Genomic DNA, 21,378 nt, shown 5'->3' on the forward strand with positions numbered 1-21,378 from the left:
CTGGAGGTTTGGGCATGGTGCCCTCTTCTGCTCCAGTACGGTCCCTCTCTGTCCTGTGTGAGGGGACGAGGGTCACTCGAAGTCTGGGTGCACTTCTCCCCAGGCTCGCTGCCTCAATTGCGGTGAGGCCCACCCTACTTTCTCCCACGCGTGTATACATTACAAGCTTGAGGTGGCTGTCTTCAACTTGAAGCACCGGGAACGTTTGTCTTTTCCGGCGCCAAGTTCACGGTCTCCTCCCTTATGCTAACGTCTCTTATGCTCGCGTGTTGCACTCTTCCTCTCCTCGTCCTTCCCACGTTCCTCAGACTCGCAACCGTTTCCGGGCCTTAGACCCAGACACGCCCACCGCCTCCTCTTCTGTTCCTTTGCGTTCTGTCCCGGAGGGTCCCCCTCCTGCCTCTGTCTGGGGTTCCCTTTCTTCCCAGTCTGTCGTGTCTCCTGTGTATTCTTCCTCGTCTCCATCCGACCCTCCTTCCCATCCTTCTCCTCTGTCTCTTCACTCTCGACGCCGTCTGTCAGTGTGGGCTGATGTCCATCGCTCTCCCAACGGCCGTCGTGTTTGCTCTCATTCTGTTTCTCCTCTTGAGACGCTAGAATCTGTTGCCCAGTACATTGTTGCTGGGACGCCTGTCTCTTTGAGTCAGAAGCGTAAGCCTGGCTCCTCTCCTTCCTCCTCCCCGGCGGGTAAGAAGGCTTCGCTTTCTTCCTCGCCCCCTACCCTACCTCTGACTCTCTCGTTCCATCCCCCTCGCGTTTCAGTGGTTCCGCCCTCTGTTCCTGCTATGGAGGTCTCTGGTCCCCACTCCCCTCTCGGTTGCTGCCCTTGCTGAGGTGCACTCCCTGGTTTCTGCCCCTCCTGCTGCTGTCCTTGACCCTCGGTTGCCCCCCCCCCCTCCTCTTTTCCCTCCAGACCCTGCTCATCCGCCCCTGGTCAGTCCTCCAGCTCCCTTCCCTCCTTTACTCAGTTTACCCATGCCTCCTAACCCTGACTTCGCTGACCCTAATCCTGCGCTTCTTTAACGTGCTGTGTTCCCTTTTCACCTTTATTTTTTCGTTGCTCTCTGTTGCTGTCCTTTCTCTTCTTGTCGATGTCTATTCTTCAATGTAACTTTCGTGGTTATTATGCCAATTTCCCTGAACTCCAACTTCTGCTTTCACGATTTTCGCCACTTTGTGTCTGTCTCCAGGAGCCGATGCTTGGTGCTCATCCTGGTCGCTTTCGTGGCTATTCCTTTCTCTCTTCCCCCCCCCCACTCCCCCATGTGTTGCTGGGGCTCTTAAGGTTGTCCACGGTGGACTTTAAACCTCTCACGGGATTACTTGATGGTAACTTATAGCACTGCCTCTGTCACCTCCTCCTCCTTCCCCCTCCCGAACCTTAATTCCAGACCGTCCACAGCACTCGTCTCGTTTCCTTCTCAACATCTATCCCGGCAACGCTCATCATAACGTGTGTATATATATAATCGGTATAAGAGGCGTGAGATCGGTATAAGCCGTGTGAGATCGGCTTATACCGATCTCACGCGGTTTATAATGATCTATAAGATCATTATAAGCCGCGTGAGATTGGTATAAGCATCGTAAGATCGGTATAAACTGCGTGAAATCGGTATAAGACGCGAAGATCGTTATAAGCCGCGTGAGATCGATATAAGCCCGCAGGATATACACCAACTTACATGCCATAAAATTTTTCTTGAGAGGACTTGGTCAAGGACTTTCACTTGCTGTTGATGGTAGGCGGACATCACAAGAGACTGTTGTTGTTGGTGGTAGGCGGACATCACAAGAGACTGTTGTTGTTGGTGGTAGGCGGACATCACAAGAGACTGTTGTTGTTGGTGGTAGGCGGACATCACAAGAGACTGTTGTTGTTGTTGTTGGTAGTGCAGAATCGGTGTAGCGTAAATTATCTAGTGTTTAGAGTGCGAGTCTTGGAAGTTTGCAAAACTGTTACTAGTGGTTGACGAACTATTAAGCGCATCATTCTGATTACTTGGAACTGTGTGGTGCTTTCCTTTTTTTGGCATTTAATACATTCTCAATTTTGTATTGCAATGTGTGGTTTTCTGCTGACGTGGGCATTTTCCGCAATGCTGTAAATATGCAAGAGGCGCTTGCTTGCAAAATCAGGAAAGATATGGAATGGGAAAAGGGAATGTTCATTCTCAAAGAACATGCTTTTGTTTCTGCCAAAAATCATTAGTTTGGGCTGAGGAATGTGGCTCCACACCCCCCTGCATTCTTGGGAATTTCAGTCACCGCACACGAGCCTACCTTACGTGACTCCCGCTGCTCTTGATGATATGATTTGTGGAAGTTGTCCACACGTTGATGGCTTTTATGCTCTGCCTCCTCAACCTCTGGTGAGGTTGCTGGACCTTATGACCTTAGATGAGAGTTACCGTCGTGTGTAACTCTTCTGGCATATGTTCTATCCTAAAGTAACTTTTCTAATAGTAGGAGTACCTAGTGTTTATAGTATTGCAGGGTAATTAACCTACGCTGCACTACGAGACTCGACAACCAGTTTGAAGGTGTCAAATCTTCATGATTAGAGAGAACTTTTCAACACAAATCAATTTCAATTCTGAACCTTTGCAGTTCCTTTGCACTGTGTGTCAGAGGGTTAATATCAACATATTTATAAGTTAGCCACGCTCTAGCATGATTTTTCACCATAATTATCTTAAAGAAGCGTGATTGTTCTGTCATAATTACCTGAGGTTGTGAGGAATTCTGCAACCCTGATCTTTCCTCCCATATCCCCTCCCCCTCTCCCCCAACATCCCCATCCCACAGAAGTCACATCCTCCCCCAGACCTCACCCCTCTCCACGACATCCTCCTCTCTTCACTTTCTCCCAACTTTTCTCTCATAAAATTTATTATGAAGCACTAAAGCAGATATATAACTACGGAAAACATCCCAATTTCAGACCTTGAAAATTGCTGGGAGTTGCTTAAGATGCTGGTATTTCTTTAAGGGGGAACCCCCACTGCGATTGGCTTACACTCCCATACGCCCCATCATATGTCATCTTGGTAAGTTGGGTGAGGCTAACCTTGAAGAGTTTGGCCTCCAACCTTGGCCAGAGATACCCCTCTCTCCCTCCTCGCCAGATCCCCTCCCCACCTCGCCCTCTCTCTCTCTCTCTCTCTCTCTCTCTCTCTCTCTCTCTCTCTCTCTCTCTCTCTCTCTCTCTCTCTCTCTCTCTCTCTCTCTCTCTCTCTCTCTCTCTCTCTCTCTCTCATTGCCTTCCACTTCTGCCCCCCTCCCCCCCACCCTCTTCCTCCATGCCTCCCTATCCTGCATTCTCTCTCTCCTACCTCTCCCTTCCCCTCCCCTCCCTTCTCCCCCACCCTCTTGTATTGTTTTTCTTCTAATGCCTCGGTGATTTCGTCGTAGTGGTCAAGTAGCTGCATAAAGCATGATCTTCCCGTTCTAAATACATGTTGATCTAGGTTGTGGTGGTCATTGGTTTCCATAAAACTAAGAGATCTGATTCCCGATTACTCTCTCAAAATTTTCATGTGGGACGTTAGTGCAACTAGTCTGTAATTCTTAGCCAGTCCTTTGCTCCCTCTCTTGTGTAGAAGGGCTATGTCTGCTGCATCTGGTATCTCCCCCCGTGTCCAAGCTCTTCCTCTACACTATACTAAGTGCCTGTGCTACTGGCAATTTGCATTCCTTTATAAACATCGAATTTCATGAGTCTGGACCCGGGGCCAAGTGCATGGGCATGTTGTCACTGTCTTTTTCCAAATCTGAACACTTAGTGTTGATATCAGTTATATTTTCAGGAGTTTAGATATCATGCATAACGAAGCTGTCTGGATCTTCCACTTTCATTGTTTATTGGGGTGCTTAACATGTCCTCGTACTGCTTTTTTTTAGGATTTTGCTAACTTCTTTGTCATCCTCAGTGTATGAACCTTCACTTGTAAGAATAGGTTCAATATTGACAAGTTTTCTAATTCTATTTTGCATATGTAAAGAAATATTTTGGATATTTCTTTCTCTTGTATGGCTTTCAGTTCCAATTGCATTTCTTCAATTTGATATGATTGCATCAGTCTCTGTTCTATTTCTTCAATTTCTCTGCTTAAATTATTCTGTCTTTGTAGGGATAATAGGGAAAAATAGTCTTGTCTGCTTGAGCAGACAAGACTATTTTTTCCTTCTTTAGTGCTGTGCGTTTTCTTTCTATGCTGGTTCTCGTTCTGGCTTTTCACAAATTTAAGTGTATCGGACTTTTTATGCTTTGGAAGTCAGTTGTTCTATTCCTTGCATTGGATTTGTATTACTTAGAAAAGTTTCCCACTGAATGTTTGAAAATTCCATTTTATTTTTTCCCAATCTATTCTTTAATTATTAAAATTTAATTTATTGAATAATCCCTTTTGTTTGATAATTTTTGGGACATGGTAGTTTGCACTTCAATGAGCTTATGATCTGAATAATGTGGTATCCAAGATCATAATGTCCCTGATTATGTCTTCATTGTTTGTGAAGATTAGATCTAGAATATTTTTGGTCCTAGTTAGCTCTGTTATCTGCTGGTTGAGCAAAAATTTTTGCAGAATCTAAATAGATCTCTGACCTGTGGCTGATTAATTCCAGATATTAAACAATATTATACCAGGAAATCTGATTATTTTAGACTGGGCAGGTTAAAGTCTTCTAGTTAGATTATATCAGGTATTGGGTTTGCCAAATTATCTGTTATTCTCTATTTTGTTTATCTGTTCTATGAATTCCTCAACCTTTGCATCTGGCAGCTCAAACTGAAAATAATAACTTGGTTATTATTCTAATATATAACAAATAAGTTTATTTTCTCTATTTTTACTCCCAGTACTTCTATTATGGAGCTCCAAGCATACAAGGTCTTCCCTAATATACAGACCCACTCCTCCATGTGATCTATTTACCCAATCACACCTGTATAGATTATATCCTGGTATTCAGATATTACTGTCCATGAATTTCCCTGCATGGGTTTCTGTTAAAGCTCCAAATACTGCATTTACCTCTGTGAGGAGACCATTTACTAACAAAACTTTGCTTTGTTAGTAAATGAAATACTTTAAATACTAAAAACAATATTTTTCCTTCCTAAGTACATTTACAAAGGATGATATGGTACTATAGATTGTGTCCTTGTCTATGTTCAATATGAAGATGAAAAAAGTACTGGGGCAAGCACAGTACCCTGAGGGACTGAGCTCTTCACGGTTGATGGGCTGGATTTTATTTTGTTGACTATTACACATTGGGTTTTATTAGTCAGGAAATTGTAGATCCATCTGCCTATTTTACCGGTAATTCCTTTTAACACATTTTGTGTGCAATAACAATATGGTCGCATTTGTCGAAGGCTTTTGCAAAATCTGTGTAAATTACATCAGCGTTTTGCTCATCTTCCATGGCATCTGAGGCCACGTCATAGTGGTCTAGAAACTGAAATAGGCACGAGTTCCCTGTCCTAAAACCATGTTGTCCAAGATTGTGGAGATGCTGGGATTCCATGTATTTTGTGATCTGACTTCTTAGCACTCTTTCAAAAATTGTTATGATGTATGATGTTAGAGGCAAAACATTGCCGACTGAGAGTACTGTCTTGTTTCCTCTTTTATGGAGTGGTGCTATCTCTGCTGTTTTTAGTACGTCAGGGATAATGCCAGTATGTAAGCACTGTCTCCAAAGAATGTAAAGGGCCATAGATAGATAAAGATAGTGTAAAGATAGTGTTTTATGTTTTTTTTTTTTTTCAGAATACAGGGTAGCTGTATTCCAATCCCTTTCTTCTTTCCAGAATACAGTATCTATGTATGCAAATCCCCCTTTTCATAGAATTTGATATTCAGTGCTGAACATTCACATATGAACATTCAAAGCTGGAAAAATTGCTGACCTGGAGAATGTAGAGAGATTTTGTATTGCCCGAATTAATTCAATAAAAAATCTAAATACAGTAATTGGTAATGTTTATAATTTCTAAATCTGTATTCTCTAGAGCACTAGCAAGAGACCTCTTTAATTTACATCTACCTCTAATTTATACATGGAAAATTTTAGAGGGACCGGTTCCAAACTGCATATGGAAAAACTGCTACACAAAGCCAGAAGGTGTGGCAGGAAGTGCAAAATATTCCTGTAGTCACTGGATGTAGATGTTGACCAATAATACTTGATGAATTAGGTGGAAGACTCTGAAAGGGTGAGTTGACAATTAAACCAGACAATAAAACAAGGGAATGGTAATAGAACTGACTGACTAGACAGCATGCTGGTCGACACAATATGCGGGCAATTAATGCTCAAAATATACTTTATTTCATTAATATGAATATATTGCTCAAACTAAGACATCCTACTGTAGGTTATCTACCTTGTGACTACATTATGGAGTTTCCAGGGATTGACAGTCTGGTCTCCGACCTGGCCTCCTGGTTGATCGTCTGGTCAACCAGGCTGTCGGATGCAGCTGCTCACAGCCTGACGTATGAATCACAGCCTGGTTGATCAGGTATCCTTTGGTGGTGTTTGTTGAGTTGTCTCTTAAACACTGAGGGGTCGGCCAGTTATGCCCCTTAAGTGTAGTGGAAGCGTGTTGAAAAGTCTTGGGCCTCTGATGTTAATTAGGGTTCTCCCTCAGCGTATCTATTGCACCTCTGCTTTTTTTCAATGGGGCTATTTTGCACATCCTGCCATGCCTCCTGGTCTCATGTGATGTAATCTCCGTGTTCAGATTTGGAACCAGTTCCTCTAATATTTTATAATATTGTCAACAGCAAACTAAATCTGGGGCACATTCCCAGAGCCTAAGGTACACACCAGGGATCCCAGGGACACAACTGACAAAGCAAGGGTAACCAAGGAGGCCAGAAGTGTAACTGGCAGGCAAGAGAATATCCTACTAGAAACCAGCAGTCCTGGAAAATCAAGACACTAAAGAGCAGTGTCAAGCTCAACACCAGCCTGGCACACTAGAGGGGCACAACCAATGAACGCTGGTTGTTATCAGCAAAATAAATGTTATCGCTCATTTATTTCACATATGGGGGGAGGGTTTTTTACATCATAGGGCTATCAAACCCTAGGTCGAAGTCGGCATCAGCAGGCTGGAACATGAGTGCCTTGTACTTGGCATGCAGTAACTCATTGTAGGCGATGAGTCACAATAACGTGACTAAAATATGTTGACCAGACCACATACTAGAAGGTGAAGGGATGGCGATGTTTCGGTCCGTCCTGGACCATTCTCAAGTCAATTGTGAATGGTCTATTTAACAGATGCAGTAACTCAACCTCATACAAAGAATACTGGAGAAGAGTGAAGCCAGTCACAGTCTTGATATTAAAAAAAAAAAAAAACACTCGGATAAAATTTATGGTTTAGTAGCTGCCATGGAAGAGCCCGTCAGGATTCCAAAGTGTAATTTCTCGTGAATATACATGACTCGAACACCAAGGCCAAGATCATGCCTCTCGCAGCTATTTGACCATTACAACAAAATCACTGAGGCACTAGAAGAAAAACAGATTGCAGATGTGGTATACACGGACTTTGCAAAGGCATTCGATAAATATGACCATTGAGTGATAGCACACAAAATGAGGTCAATGAGAGTAACTGGTAAAGTAGGATGCTGGATACTCAGGTTTCTGTCGAACAGAACACAGAGTAACAGTCAACCATATAAAATAGAGTCCAAGTGCAATTAAAAGCTCTGTACCTCAGGGTACAGTCCTTGCACCACTGCTTTTCCTTATTCTCATGTCAGATACAGACTCAAATACAGGTCACAGCTTTATATCATTGCAGATGAAACAAAAATCAGCATGAAAATTACTTATGTTGAAGACATTGAAAAACTACAAGCAGATATTGATAAAGTTTTTGACTGGATAGCAGAAAATAACATGATGTTTAACAGTGATAAATTCCAGGTACTCAGGTATGGTAAGAATAAGGACCTTAAACATAATACAGGGTACAAAACACAATTAAATCTGCCCATAGTAGGAAAACAGCATGTAAAGGATTTGGGAATAATGATGTCTGATGATCTGATGTTTAGGGAGCATAACCAAGCAAACATTGCATCAGCCAGAAAAATTATAGGATGGATTACGAGAACTTTCAAATCCAGAGATCCCATCACAATGGTTGTACTCTTCATATCACTTGTGCTGTCCCAGCATCAGTACTGCTCGGTACTCACTTCCCCCTTCAGAGCAGAAAAGATTACTGAAATAGAGGGAATACAGAGAACATATATGGCATACATAGACGCGATAAAAAGGCACTTCCAAGGTAATGATCAAACCCAAGAGGAACCAGAGCACACTGAAGGCTAAACTAGAAACTCACAAAGAAAGTAATTCTAAAGGCCATCAGTTATCAACAGTTGGCATCAGGAATAATAACCCTGAAACATGGCTGAACAGAATACACTAGACAGAGCCAAGGGAAATGATGAGTACCTTATTGTGATGCAAACTAATGGCCAGAGACAGTCTTAAGAGAACCAGGGCCAGGAGTCATCAACCATTTATGCATCTATTTATGAACCTGTACATCTTCTCCATCTTTGACGATTTGATTTACATTTATTAAACAGTTTACAAGCATCAAAACTTTCCAATCAAATGTTACTATTGTTATAAACATCCTTCTAGTACTTCAGAGCTCATAACCTGTTTAATAAATGTAAACAAAACCACCAAAAAGGTTCTTTTTGTACAAGTTCTTAAGTACTTTCATAACCGCATGAAGAATCCTGGCTCAGCCATCTCAAATAAATTAGCTCTCACAAAGCTCAACAGAGAACATGGGTGGGCGCATTGAACAGATACACAACGCTTGTCTGCCCCTCAGACACTATAATGGTAGTGGTACTGTTATCTGGTGGTAGTCACAGCAATAAATAATTTGCAAACTGATAGCAGGGGGATAGCTGGTGTGCCTTGCATTACCAGTTACTTCATTGAGATGTTTTCATGTTTCTGGTCTTTTTGGAAGTGGAATGAATTCAATTTTCCCACCTATAGCTAGGTCATATTGTTTGAAAAATTACTCACGACTGTGTGACGAGACATTGACAGAGCCAGACAGAAATGTAGTGACCTGGACGAGCCCAGATTTTGGCATGAGAAGTGACCATGCTCAGAAAAAGCATAAATAAAATTGATAAACCAAAAATCTATCAAAATTGATAATGGTCTGGGTATAATTTGTGAATTTTTTATGTTCCACTGTACATTTATTTGTGTGTCATGTGTATTTTTTTTGTACTGAATAAACATTACATTTAATGCTGTTTATCAGTGTTTTACACACTTTCTGCGTAATATTAAGGATGAAATCAAACCAGACTGTGGAAGACGGTGATGTTTTATTCCAACAAGTATAAAGCAATGACAGAGCTAGTTATAAAGCAAGAGATTAACAGACGTTTCCAGGATGGTGGTATAGGCTATATACAAAGATACAGTTGAGTGATGAGGATGGTGTGAGCCGACACCCACTGCCTGCAGCGATACTCTCGCGACACGTACAGGGGAATGAGGGGGTGAGTGATGTCTTGTGAAAACACAAACACCTAAAAAAGTAATAATAAATCTTCCTACAGAGGACAGAGGTGCTCAAGCCTACTGAATGAGGCTTCACTGGTCTTGTCTATAGTACATGTAATGCTGGTATTGAGCAAAGACTCATTATTTGAATCTGTAGGTGAGCAAAAGGTAACAGTAACCACCACTCCTTACTTCAAATTAAGTCTGCAATAATATTGAAAAAGAAACTTAATTTACACAAAATTAACCTAAACATTTCATGATTTATAAATGGATACCGAAAGGATTCTCCAGTGGCTCTAATAAGCTCACTGTTGAAGTCTATTTCGAACTGGTCACATACACGGCTCTTTCAACGCACATCACCTTGGTTTAGAGACCATTCTGATAAAACTATATTGTACATTAAAAAGTGTATCACTGGGTGAGGTTACTATTATCTCCCCATATCCCAAAATTTGTCTCCCTCCCACACTGGTCTGCACTTAATATAAGGGAAATCTATTCACTTGCATCTACAATGGAGACAGTGGTTTACATTTGTTTAATCAACAAATTTTGAAGAATAAATGTTATATGACTTGGCTCGCTGGAGATGGCACCATGCACAGTTTCAAGGTTACTGCATTTGGGTTTATAACATGCTTATGCCAAGATGAATATATCAATCTAGAAAAAAAAAAACATCGGACTACCTAGACCTTTAAAAACTTATAAAATGACAGTCTGTGTTAACCACTCACTTGATATGTTCACTAACATCACTCTTGAGCACTTGAGAACATGTCTGCATTCCACCCCCCAACACTGTCATCATGCCAACCCAGGTGCAGCAAGCAGACGGGAGAAGCTGTATAAGGTATGTACACAACTCTGGGTAACGAGTACACCTTATTTACAAATGTTTACACTCGACAGGCCTGTATTGTAACCTGTCGTCACGTTGAACTTATCAATGGAGCCTTGAACATTACATCTCTGAGATCATGATACAAATCAGTAACAATATTTACAACCAGTAATGATATACAAATGCATACTAAAATATTTTGCATATCTATAGCTTGATCACCCTAAATCGTTTTTGACTTCAGCTTCGACATGCTGCTCTTCAATAAATGAAGAGTGCACTCGCAATCCTCAAAGCATATTTACTGCAGCAGATCTATCTCACAGAGACAGAGCACAAGTCTACACGATGCTTGTGATTGTATGCTGACATCCCAGCTTAGTCTACATACATATTTGTATGTATGTAATTATGTATGTAATTTTATATATATATATATATATTATATATATACCCAGTATTATATATATATATATATATATATTATATATATATATATATATATATATATATATATATATATATATATATATATATATAATTTGTTAACAGTATGTATGTATGAATAATATATAGTGTGTGTGCATACACACACTATATATTCATACAGTGGAACCTCCAAAATCTGCACCTCAAAATACTGTATGCAGGATCACAATAATGTAGTTGAAACAAAAACAAAACCCACACATGAAAAGAAACTTGATAATGATCCAGGATGGACCAAAATGTTATCACTCGTTTATTTCACATGTGGGGTTGAGCGGAGGGGGGGGGGTTGGGGGGGTTATAAACGCTGTTCATCAAAATAAAGTGCCAATTTTGCTACCACATCATGCCTCAAAAATTGAGATTTAGATCCAAATGTCACTCCTTTTAGTTTTCAGATTTTGTTCTTTGCTTGAGCTTCTGTTAGTAACTATTACATCAAAATGTTTTTTTTAATTTCAATGGTCAGTGGTTTAATAAGCTTGTACTGTACTCAAGCAAAAATGTTACAATAGTTTGTGATGTAGTTCCTGTGGGTGGCCTGGTGTTACCCCTAATGAAAACAGTATGTGATCTTTTTCTTCTGTGGTAGCAATGTTTACTCAAGGACTGAGTACTTTTCTTTAAATATTTAGCAAGTAGAAAAGAGGTCTGCCAGTAGGAGTATGAATAGGATGAATAGCAACAGAAATAAGCATCATAATATTTGGTTTGCCATTGTTGGAGATAAAGCCAATTAGGCTTAGTGAGGTCACTAAGCAAACTACTGTCCTTCCTCAAGATGCAACCCATAACACTTGATTACTCCTGGCTACCTATTTACCGCTAGGTGAACAGAGGCATTGGGTGAACGTAAATGTTACCCTAAGTCTGTGTTCCGAGTCTAAATTTGAACCCGGGATCTTTCAGTTGCCAACAGACTATGTTGAGAGTAACGAGGCAGCTTGTGGAGTGCAGTTTACCTGTAGTCACTTTCACGAATGCTTCTACTCTCCATGGTAGAGTAGATAGATATACTTTCAACTATATACCTTGTAGCCAAACTTGTACGGTGATTACATGTTCCATCAAGCTGTTGCTTGCAGAGGCCAACAGACCCACATGTACACAAGACGGCTCATCCACCACTTCCTGCAGTAACTTATCCAACTGCCTCTTAAAAACATCTGATTATCTGACATTCTACCACTCAATATTCACAGTTTTTAAATATTGCTGTAATATTTATTTTTAAGTAGAAAAGATATCTGCCATCAACAGTAGTCTGGCTATCTCCGGTAGGAAGAATGAGAGATCATAACATATCAGAAAAGGTTGTATTAATAAAGAAAAGTGATCAGGAATAGGGAATAAATTTGTAAGCAGGTCACGTCTGTTGCCAATTGAACTCCTTCAATTATTTTTGTATAATAATAATAATACAGTAATAATAATAATAATGATAAGCAGAACATTAATTATATAGCATTTTCTGTATTGAAACTTTAAAATATTTGGTAATGGAGAACAAAAAATTGGAAATCTGGATGATTCACAAATCCAGAACCCTTCCTCAGATTATTACAGTTAGCATTTTGGAGGTGCCACTGTTTGTGTAGTTTTTTTATTTATTTATATTTATATATATATATATATATATATATATATATATATATATATATATATATATATATATATATATATATATATATATATATATATATTATATAATTTATTTATTTATTTTGGTAGCAGTCTTTCTTGTAAACACATGTTGTTGAATATGACTGAAAGGGTAAGATTAACCCTTAAATTACTCGGCATAAGGGGCTGTAATTCAAAAAATATTCTAATTATGTAAAAATTACTTAAAATTTTTAAACAAACCTCCAACTTATTGGCTTCAGCGTCGTGAAACTTTCATCAAAATATTTTGAGAAATTGATTTTAGACGAAAATTAAAAAAACAAAACGTTTTGTTGATAAGGAGAACAACTCCTATTAACTGGAAGTGATAGATAATGCAATAATAAAGAGGCAAGCACCTATCCAACGCACATAAAAAGAAAAATAGTAAGAAGTGTCCACAAAGTGGATATACAGCTGGTGCCCTTATAGCATTGATGATAAACATAATGATAATCATAATACATAATAAACATAAATAATATTGAGTATGTTATAATGCTCTATTTTGTTATATATCATATAAATACATTGCCCAATGTTATCAGTTACATTCAACAATGCCCAAAAAATATTTTTTTTAGGGGGAAAGTTTCTTTTTTAGGTTTTTTGTTTTTTTCCTCCTCTGTTTATTATTTGAATTTGTTGTAACCTTTACATCCTGGAGAGTGCATATCTGTCCATAACTAAGTGAAGACAGAAATAAATTGGTCAACAAATAAATCAGTCAACTCTCAGAACTTAGGAATGAATTTTTTTTGGCCGATTTTTTCACATATTTCACTATTTTCTTTGTTTCTTTAGGTTGTTTTGATGATTAGGGACCAGATTAGTGCTTTTTTACTTATATAAAGTATACCCTAAATATATCCCCTAAATCATTATAATTATTATTATCTGTATTTTGTTTTGGGGGATTATTTTTTCTCGACTTCATTTCAACACATACTGACCAACAACTTTCACATATTCGACAACGAATGCCAAATAATGTTTATTAAAAGATACAAGTAAATTCATGAAATTAGAACTGCCTTATTCATTGTTGATAACTACAACTTCAATTATATCTATAACTAGAATTTAACTTCCTTCAGTTTTAAAAAAATCTAGTTTTTGACCGGTTCTCACCATTTTTACATAGTGTGCACAGCTGTCTGTTCTACAATCCCTATAGAATTGATTTTTTATAAACTCTAAACGTTTGGAGTTGTACTTTTTTGTTGTCTAAATTTGCGCATATTTAAAATGCCATAGACAAAATTTTTTTTTATATTTTTGCAGCCGATTTCAAAATCTAAAGTTTTCAATATTCAATTTTAAAATAATTGTTATTTTCCTGTTTTTCAAGTTACATTGGTATCATTTAGACAAAGTTGGAGCATTTGCCTACTAGATTATGCACAAAACACTTGAAAGTTTTTAAAAAAATTGAAAACACCGAGTTCAATGTCACTTATATGAAGTTTTGCGCAGTTTAGGGGTTAGCGATTCTAACATGAATCTTCAATATTCATTATGTTTTTCTTCACTGTTGAGGGAAGATGAAAAAATTAACTCTCCAAAGTTCATTTTTACATTTTATTTTAGTCTGACACTTAGGGAGGCATTTCACACGGTCACTCCTTACATTCTCAAAGGCTAAATTACCATGCTTTTGCACAGACCTATACATTATTCTCTTTGGGTGAGGGGGTACAGAACAAGTGGATGAATGGCATTACAGAGGATATTAACACTTTCGCCCGGGCATGACGCAGCATTGCGTCATCCGTTTACTGTCGGTAATTCCGGGGATGACGCAGTATTGCGTCATCCACTTTAAATAATCGCCAAAAATCAGGTTTTTATCCGATTTTTTTGGGACTGGTTTTAAAATGCGCGCCGATGTCTTCCCATTTCCTTCGTTGAGCCAAGCCGCCAGAGGGCCCATTGTTTTCGCTCCACTGTTGTGACCAATGTCGCCTCCCCTCGCATCTCAAACGTGTGAACATTTCGGCTATTTTCCGTGGCTATATTTCTTACTGCGGCTTTAGAAACTATCTACGCTTACTCCACGATGGATAGTGATCATGAACAAGGCCCTTCCAGGAAGAAAATTGCGAAAGAAAGGCTTGAAAAGGACAGGAATTGGGAGTGTAGCTGGAAGGCGTCTGAGCACTCACTCGCGGCTAACGCATGGCCCGTCTTCAACTCGTCGGCGGTTGGAGCGTGACCAGGTTTTTTTATTTTATATGCTAATGTTCCTCTAGAGAATTCTATTGCAAACCCATTGAGACCAAAATGAAAGACCTAGGATAAAAATTGAGGTGACCAGAGTGAAAATAGTGAAAACATTTTATCGCGTTTGCGCGCTCCTGGGTAACTCGTTCGCACTTTCTCTGTTTGCTGCAGGTAATTAGCCGGGCTTTTGGAGTTTATATGCATTTAGTGCTGTAGAGAATTCTATTGCGAACACAATGATACCAAATTTAATCTCGTAGGACGAGAATTAAGGTGACAAAGTTGAAGAGAGTATACACTTTTCAGAATTTACGCGCGCTCCTGTGACACCCTGGGTCCCATATCGCACAGTTGAGGGGTGGCGAGCGGGGTGCGCCAAAGTGTTAATAGAGTATAAAATGTGTCAACATGAACAGCTTATGTTCCTGCAGCTGCTTGTGTTTCTAAGGCAGGATTATTGGATCATGTCTCTGCATTGATTCGGGGACTTGAAGTGGGTAGGATGTTATGCGTTAACTGCCTGTTGATTGCTGGCCTTGACTTTTTGATGTGTAGCGCCTTGCTGATGTCCAGTCTTCTGTTGTCGATTATTTCAGTGAAATAATCGACATGTATAAAAAGCTGCAATGCTTTTATAATCGACATGTATAAAAACGCTACTCTTCAAAAAGTCAAGCCCAGCAAATCAACAGGTAGTTAACGCACAACATCCTACCCACTTCAAGTCCCCGAGCCAATGCAGAGACATAATCCAATCATCCTGCCTTAGAAACACAAGCAGCTGCAGGAACATAAGCTGTTCATGTTGATACATTTTATACCCTATTAATATCCTCTGTAATGCCATTCATCCACTTGTTCTGTACCCCCTCACCCAAAGAGAATAATGTATAGGTCTGTGCAAAAGCATGGTAATTTAGCCTTTGAGAATGTAAGGAGTGACCGTGTGAAATGCCTCCCTAGGTGTCAGACCAAAATAAAGTGTGTGAAAATGAACTTTGGAGAGTTAATTTTTCATCTTCCCTCAACAGTGAAGAAAAACCTAAGATATATAAAAAATTCGTGTTAGAATCATTAATCTTACCTTTTCGTCATATTCAACAACATTTATTACATATTATATATATATATATATATATATATATATATATATATATATATATATATATATATATAATATAAAAAAGGGGGTGGTAAACACTGGTGATATGAGTGAGCACTCATACGTATTCAGAGTTAAATGACAAGTTTTTCTCTGAATGCTCTGTGTTCTCTTCTTTGAGGCTGTGGGTCCCTACAACTGCACCAGAGGTGGTACCCCATATATTATATATATATATATATATATATATATATATATATATATATATATATATATATATATATATATATATATATATATATATATATATATATATATATATATATATATATGTTTATTATGGAAAATAGTAGTACCAGCGAAGAATACACACCTATCACTTATTTTCCATACTTGCAAAGGTTTTGTAGATAATACTCCATCAGTACTAAAGTCAAAAACTAAAAAAAACTAAAAATATATAAGTTAAAAAGATTTCCATACATATATAAATCAGTACTGTATTAATTCAATGTCCAAAACAATAAAATAAACCGTCTCAAAAGACCATAGACCCCTTACAGACTTCGTGCGGAAGATGAAATTAACACACGAACAATGAAGTACTTTATACTGTCATTAGTAAAGAAAATGCTAATAATTTAAAATATACCTAGACAATCTTTAAATTTCTGTACTATGGCTGAGCTGAATCCCTTTCCAGGTACTACTGAAAGAGATCCTTTACACTTGGAATATATCAGATCCGAGATCACTTGTCAAGTGCTGCAGCTGTGATGTTCGATGCTTAAGGAACACTTAATGATATGCTAAGGATTGCATCTATGAACATATGGGACTCTAACCATACCAGTTTGCTCCTTAGGCATGTTGTATCCTGTGCAATGGGTTATCATTTGCAAACCAGGAGTCACCTTTTCATTTTGTGATTTCACAATACAGTACTCGCTTCCAGGGCCAGGAATCATCAAGCATTTAAGCATCCACTTACAAGATCTGTGAGCATATCCTTGCTTAACATCTTGGAATCAATTCATATCTTATTTACTCATTAATTTCATCTTCTGTACATAGATTGTTAGGACTTTATATTTTTTATGATGTATTTATTTTTTTTTTTTTGGGCAATTTCTTTCCATGGTAAATTTGTTTAGCACTGATGAAGTAGTCTCTCTAAAATGTATATGTCATGAAAATAATAATGATGTACAGGTAAATACTTTCCCCCTGTACTACTGTTTGTTCATATTTGTGTGCGTGTGTGTGTGTGTGTATTTATATTATTATATATATATATATATATATATATATATATATATATATATATATATATATATATATATATATATATATATATATATATATATGTATATGTATACATACACATTATACAACTACATATACAGAATATTGTGTTTGCAACAGTGAAGATGGAAGTAGCGATGTGTACAATACTTGAAGGCCAAGAACATTTACACCAGCTTGTAAAATGCATCGTTCACACATCTTAAGCAACAACAAACGGGAGAGGGAAAATACCATTCGGAGAACTGGACGATCAGACAAGAGTAATGTTCACTTCCACATTTCAAAACTGTAGTTTCATGTGTTCGATCAACAAAATCACAGAGTTAGGCGTTTTTTTTTTTTTTATCTCCAATGCCGGTTATATAGTCACGATGCAGAATGTACAGCATAAAAAACAAAAATAGAATGACTTATTCTTGTTTCCATTATTGGAGCAGCTGAAAATCTGTGAAACACTGAACACAATGTCCCTAAAATGAAATAGGATGTTTTGAGTCATACTCAAAGCTTTAGTGTTCATTTGAGGGGTGTTTTTTGCAGAAATAGGACAAGTTTTTATGAGGTTCTAAGCTAGAGATTTGCCCATCTAGCAAGCACCCATTAAAAAGGCAATTCATTTGTACACAACACTCCACAGATGGACTCAGACATTGAGAGAGATTTGTCACTGTTATTCAATACTAATTAGCACACAAATGAATCTTATCACTGAGGGGCACTGAAAATTCTAGGAGCAATGGTAATTTTATATTAATGGTGAGGAATAAACAATTACAAATAATATTCAAAATATAAAAACTTCAGTTGTCTTGCATATATATATATCTGCCCTTCTTCAAAGATATAGAATGCATTCCAACCACTGTTCAAATTCATCCTTTTGGACCCCAACCTACACTGTTGTAGGCTTCTAAGTCTCTGAAAATATGTATAAAACACTGACGAAGTATATTCTAAAAAGGATAAAAAAGACTTACAACAACTGGTAACAAGGTGATTGTCCAAACTAATAACAACACCATTATTAAAGACACGTAATGATCTTGTTCTCAGAATTGAAAAATCATGGACACAAACCCTAAACAAATTGCATCCTCTAAGAAACTATTGATTGCTACAGTCGTTGGTTATCACAACAAGTTGCCACCTAAACCAGAGCAAGGAAGCTTACAAACTCATTCTCTTACACATGTGACCAAAAGGTCAATATACACTAGATGGTCAATTTGTTAAATAACTTTACCCCCAGCCATAAAGCTAACAATCAACTTTTTCACTCAAATGATCAATAGGAAAAGAACATAAGAATTTTACAAAAATAGTAAGTAGAATAGCTGAAATATTTTCACATTTGACTTTATCCTAACAATAGAAATCTATTATTCTCTAATACTTCACTTAAAATAATTTTAAGAAAGAGGTTTCCACCCAAGTTGGACTTTCACTGAAGTGAGAATGGCTTAAAAATTGAGTCTGTGTAGGCGAGTGAAGCCATGCAGATCCATGGTGACCCCCCTCCCCTCCCCCTTGGTGCCATCCTTTGGTGCCCTCTTGGCACCCAATTGGCAGCCCCTTGGCACCCCCTTGGCACAGATGCCGGTGTGGTCAGCCCATCACCAATGAATGACAGATGCTGGCCCAAGGACTAACACGTAATATCACTCAGAGCATCAGTATCACAGCAACACGTGGGCTTCAACAACGCACGTTAGTGTACACTATGAGATGAGTGCACACCTTCTCTGTGTACATTATGACATGTATACATACACACACCTGTCTTCACCACAGACGTGTGCACCTTCTGTGTGTACATTACACGACATATATACACCTGTGTACACTACCAGATGCATGTGCATGCCTTCTGTGTATACATTACATGACATATATAGACCTGTGTACACTACCAGATGCATGTGCATGCCTTCTGTGTATACATTACAAAATGTATACACATACACACCTGTGTAAGCCACTTCTGTGTGCACACCTTCTGTGTGTGTACATTACATGACATATATATACACCTGTGTACACCACCAGATGTGTGCACACTTGTGTGTACACAGTGGAATCTCAGTTATTGAATTTTCTGAGAACGTTTAACAGCATACCTCATTCATCAGAGTTCTCGGCTTTGTGTTCAACACACTAAAACAATTTCTTATAAAAACATGGGTGATCAAAATGTCCTAATTCTGTAGCACAAATGACTTAATTGTTATTGTCCAAACAACCAAGAAACCACTGAACAAACCTCACTATAATCAATATGTATGGCATACATATACACAGTGACCAATAAAACAAACTATAGTATGTAAGTATATATATATATATATGTGTGTACTGTATGTATGTATGTATATATATATATATATATATGCTCCAATTGGTACAAGATGAATTGGAAGGAGCATAAAAAAAACTAGCAACCATGTAAATGTCTGGCAAATCGAGCCGCTGATGACTTGCACGTGCAGTACTGTACAGTGACTAAAACACTCGGGCAGTCGTTATTTCTCGCCGTACAAGACTGAATGCAGACGAGCGTCGCATTATACAAGGTGGATAAAATATCCTTTATAAATACAATAACATTGCAAAAGTCGAGTCTCTAGCGTGACTAAAGACCGCGTAGTGTTTCTGACTAAAATACTCTTGTGGGAGAGATAGATAGATAGATAGAATATCCAGCAACACTTGGAGGGAGCAATGATGCAACAAGAAATAGACAGCAGCAAGAATAATGAATGGTCAAGACAGTAGTCTCACGTTGCCTGGGTTACTTCTTCACATGGAGTGTTGGACTCGTTCGACTACGACGGACCCCCAATCAAGGCCGGTGGAATCTGTTGGAAAATATTTTTGACAATTACTAAATGGGGGAAAAAATATGTTTACTTCAAATGTACTCACCAAGTTGTACTTGCAGGGGTTGAGCTGAGGCTCTTTGGTCCTGCTGAATGGGTGGGTGAATGTGAATGAATTATGTTCCCTACATACAAGAATGCAATAGGGGCGAGAAAGGGATAGAGACGGGATAGAAGAGAGGTAGAGAGGGGGTAGAGGGGGAGGGTAGAAGGGTGGGGTAGAGGGGCAGGGGTAGAAGGGTAGGGGGTAGAAGGGTAGGGGGTAGAAGGGTAGGGGGTAGAAGGGTAGGGGGTAGAAGGGTAGGGGGTAGAAGGGTAGGGGGTAGAAGGGTAGGGGGTAGAAGGGTAGGGGGTAGAAGGGTAGGGGGTAGAAGGGTAGGGGGGTAGAAGGGTAGGGGGTAGAAGGGTAGGGGGTAGAAGGGTAGGGGGTAGAAGGGTAGGGGGTAGAAGGGTAGGGGGTAGAAGGGTAGGGGGTAGAAGGGTAGGGGGTAGAAGGGTAGGGGGTAGAAGGGTAGGGGGTAGAAGGGTAGGGGGTAGAAGGGTAGGGGGTAGAAGGGTAGGGGGTAGAAGGGTAGGGGGTAGAAGGGTAGGGGGTAGAAGGGTAGGGGGTAGAAGGGTAGGGGGTAGAAGGGTAGGGGGTAGAAGGGTAGGGGGTAGAAGGGTAGGGGGTAGAAGGGTAGGGGGTAGAAGGGTAGGGGGTAGAAGGGTAGGGGGTAGAAGGGTGGGGGGTAGAAGGGTGGGGGGTAGAAGGGTGGGGGTAAAAGGGTGGGGGTAGAAGGGTGGGGGTAGAAGGGTGGGAATAGAAGGGTGGGAATAGAAGGGTGGGGGTAGAAGGGTGGGAATAGAAGGGTGGGGGTAGAAGGGTGGGGTAGAAGGATGAGGTACATGATGACTATGCACCACCAGTTATCTTATCTGATGTGTTAAGTTCCTCCTTCAGGGAGACTCTAGCCCTGTTATTGACAATATATGTATTGTGACAATAAAATAACACTCGCATGGTAAGTCTACAAGAAAATTTGTCAAGTTCTTCAATGGAATCTAACTCACATTCTGGGTCACCCTAAAAAGCATGCATTATCCATTAGACCACAAAAAGCTTAAAAAGCAACATAATCTGAATTCCACCTGAACATTCAGAGAGTTTTGAGGCCCCCATGCTGGCACACAAATCCAATGTCTTGTTGCTTTTAAGACACTTGTGGTGGAATGGGTAATGCATGCCTCTAGGGTGATCCAGGATGCAAGTTTGATTCCACACACTGCTACAAAAA

At 39.2% G+C, this 21,378-nt stretch overlaps 1 protein-coding gene across 14 annotated transcripts in view; it reads right to left on the bottom strand.

The window, feature by feature from the left end:
• Positions 1 to 9,393: 9,393 nt before the first annotated feature.
• Positions 9,394 to 21,378, bottom strand: part of LOC123765891 (phosphatase and actin regulator 2) — a 568,756-nt gene continuing 556,771 nt past the window's right edge. For all 14 annotated transcript variants that reach the window (XM_069337250.1, XM_069337256.1, XM_069337255.1 and 11 more), the window contains one exon: positions 9,394 to 20,083. In XM_069337250.1, coding sequence (XP_069193351.1) covers positions 20,068 to 20,083 — 16 coding nt within the window. In that variant the 3' untranslated portion in view covers positions 9,394 to 20,067. The remainder of the gene's footprint in view (positions 20,084 to 21,378) is intronic.

This window comes from Procambarus clarkii, chromosome 37 (genome assembly GCF_040958095.1).
Source record: "Procambarus clarkii isolate CNS0578487 chromosome 37, FALCON_Pclarkii_2.0, whole genome shotgun sequence".
NCBI classification, from domain to species: Eukaryota; Metazoa; Arthropoda; class Malacostraca; order Decapoda; family Cambaridae; genus Procambarus; species Procambarus clarkii.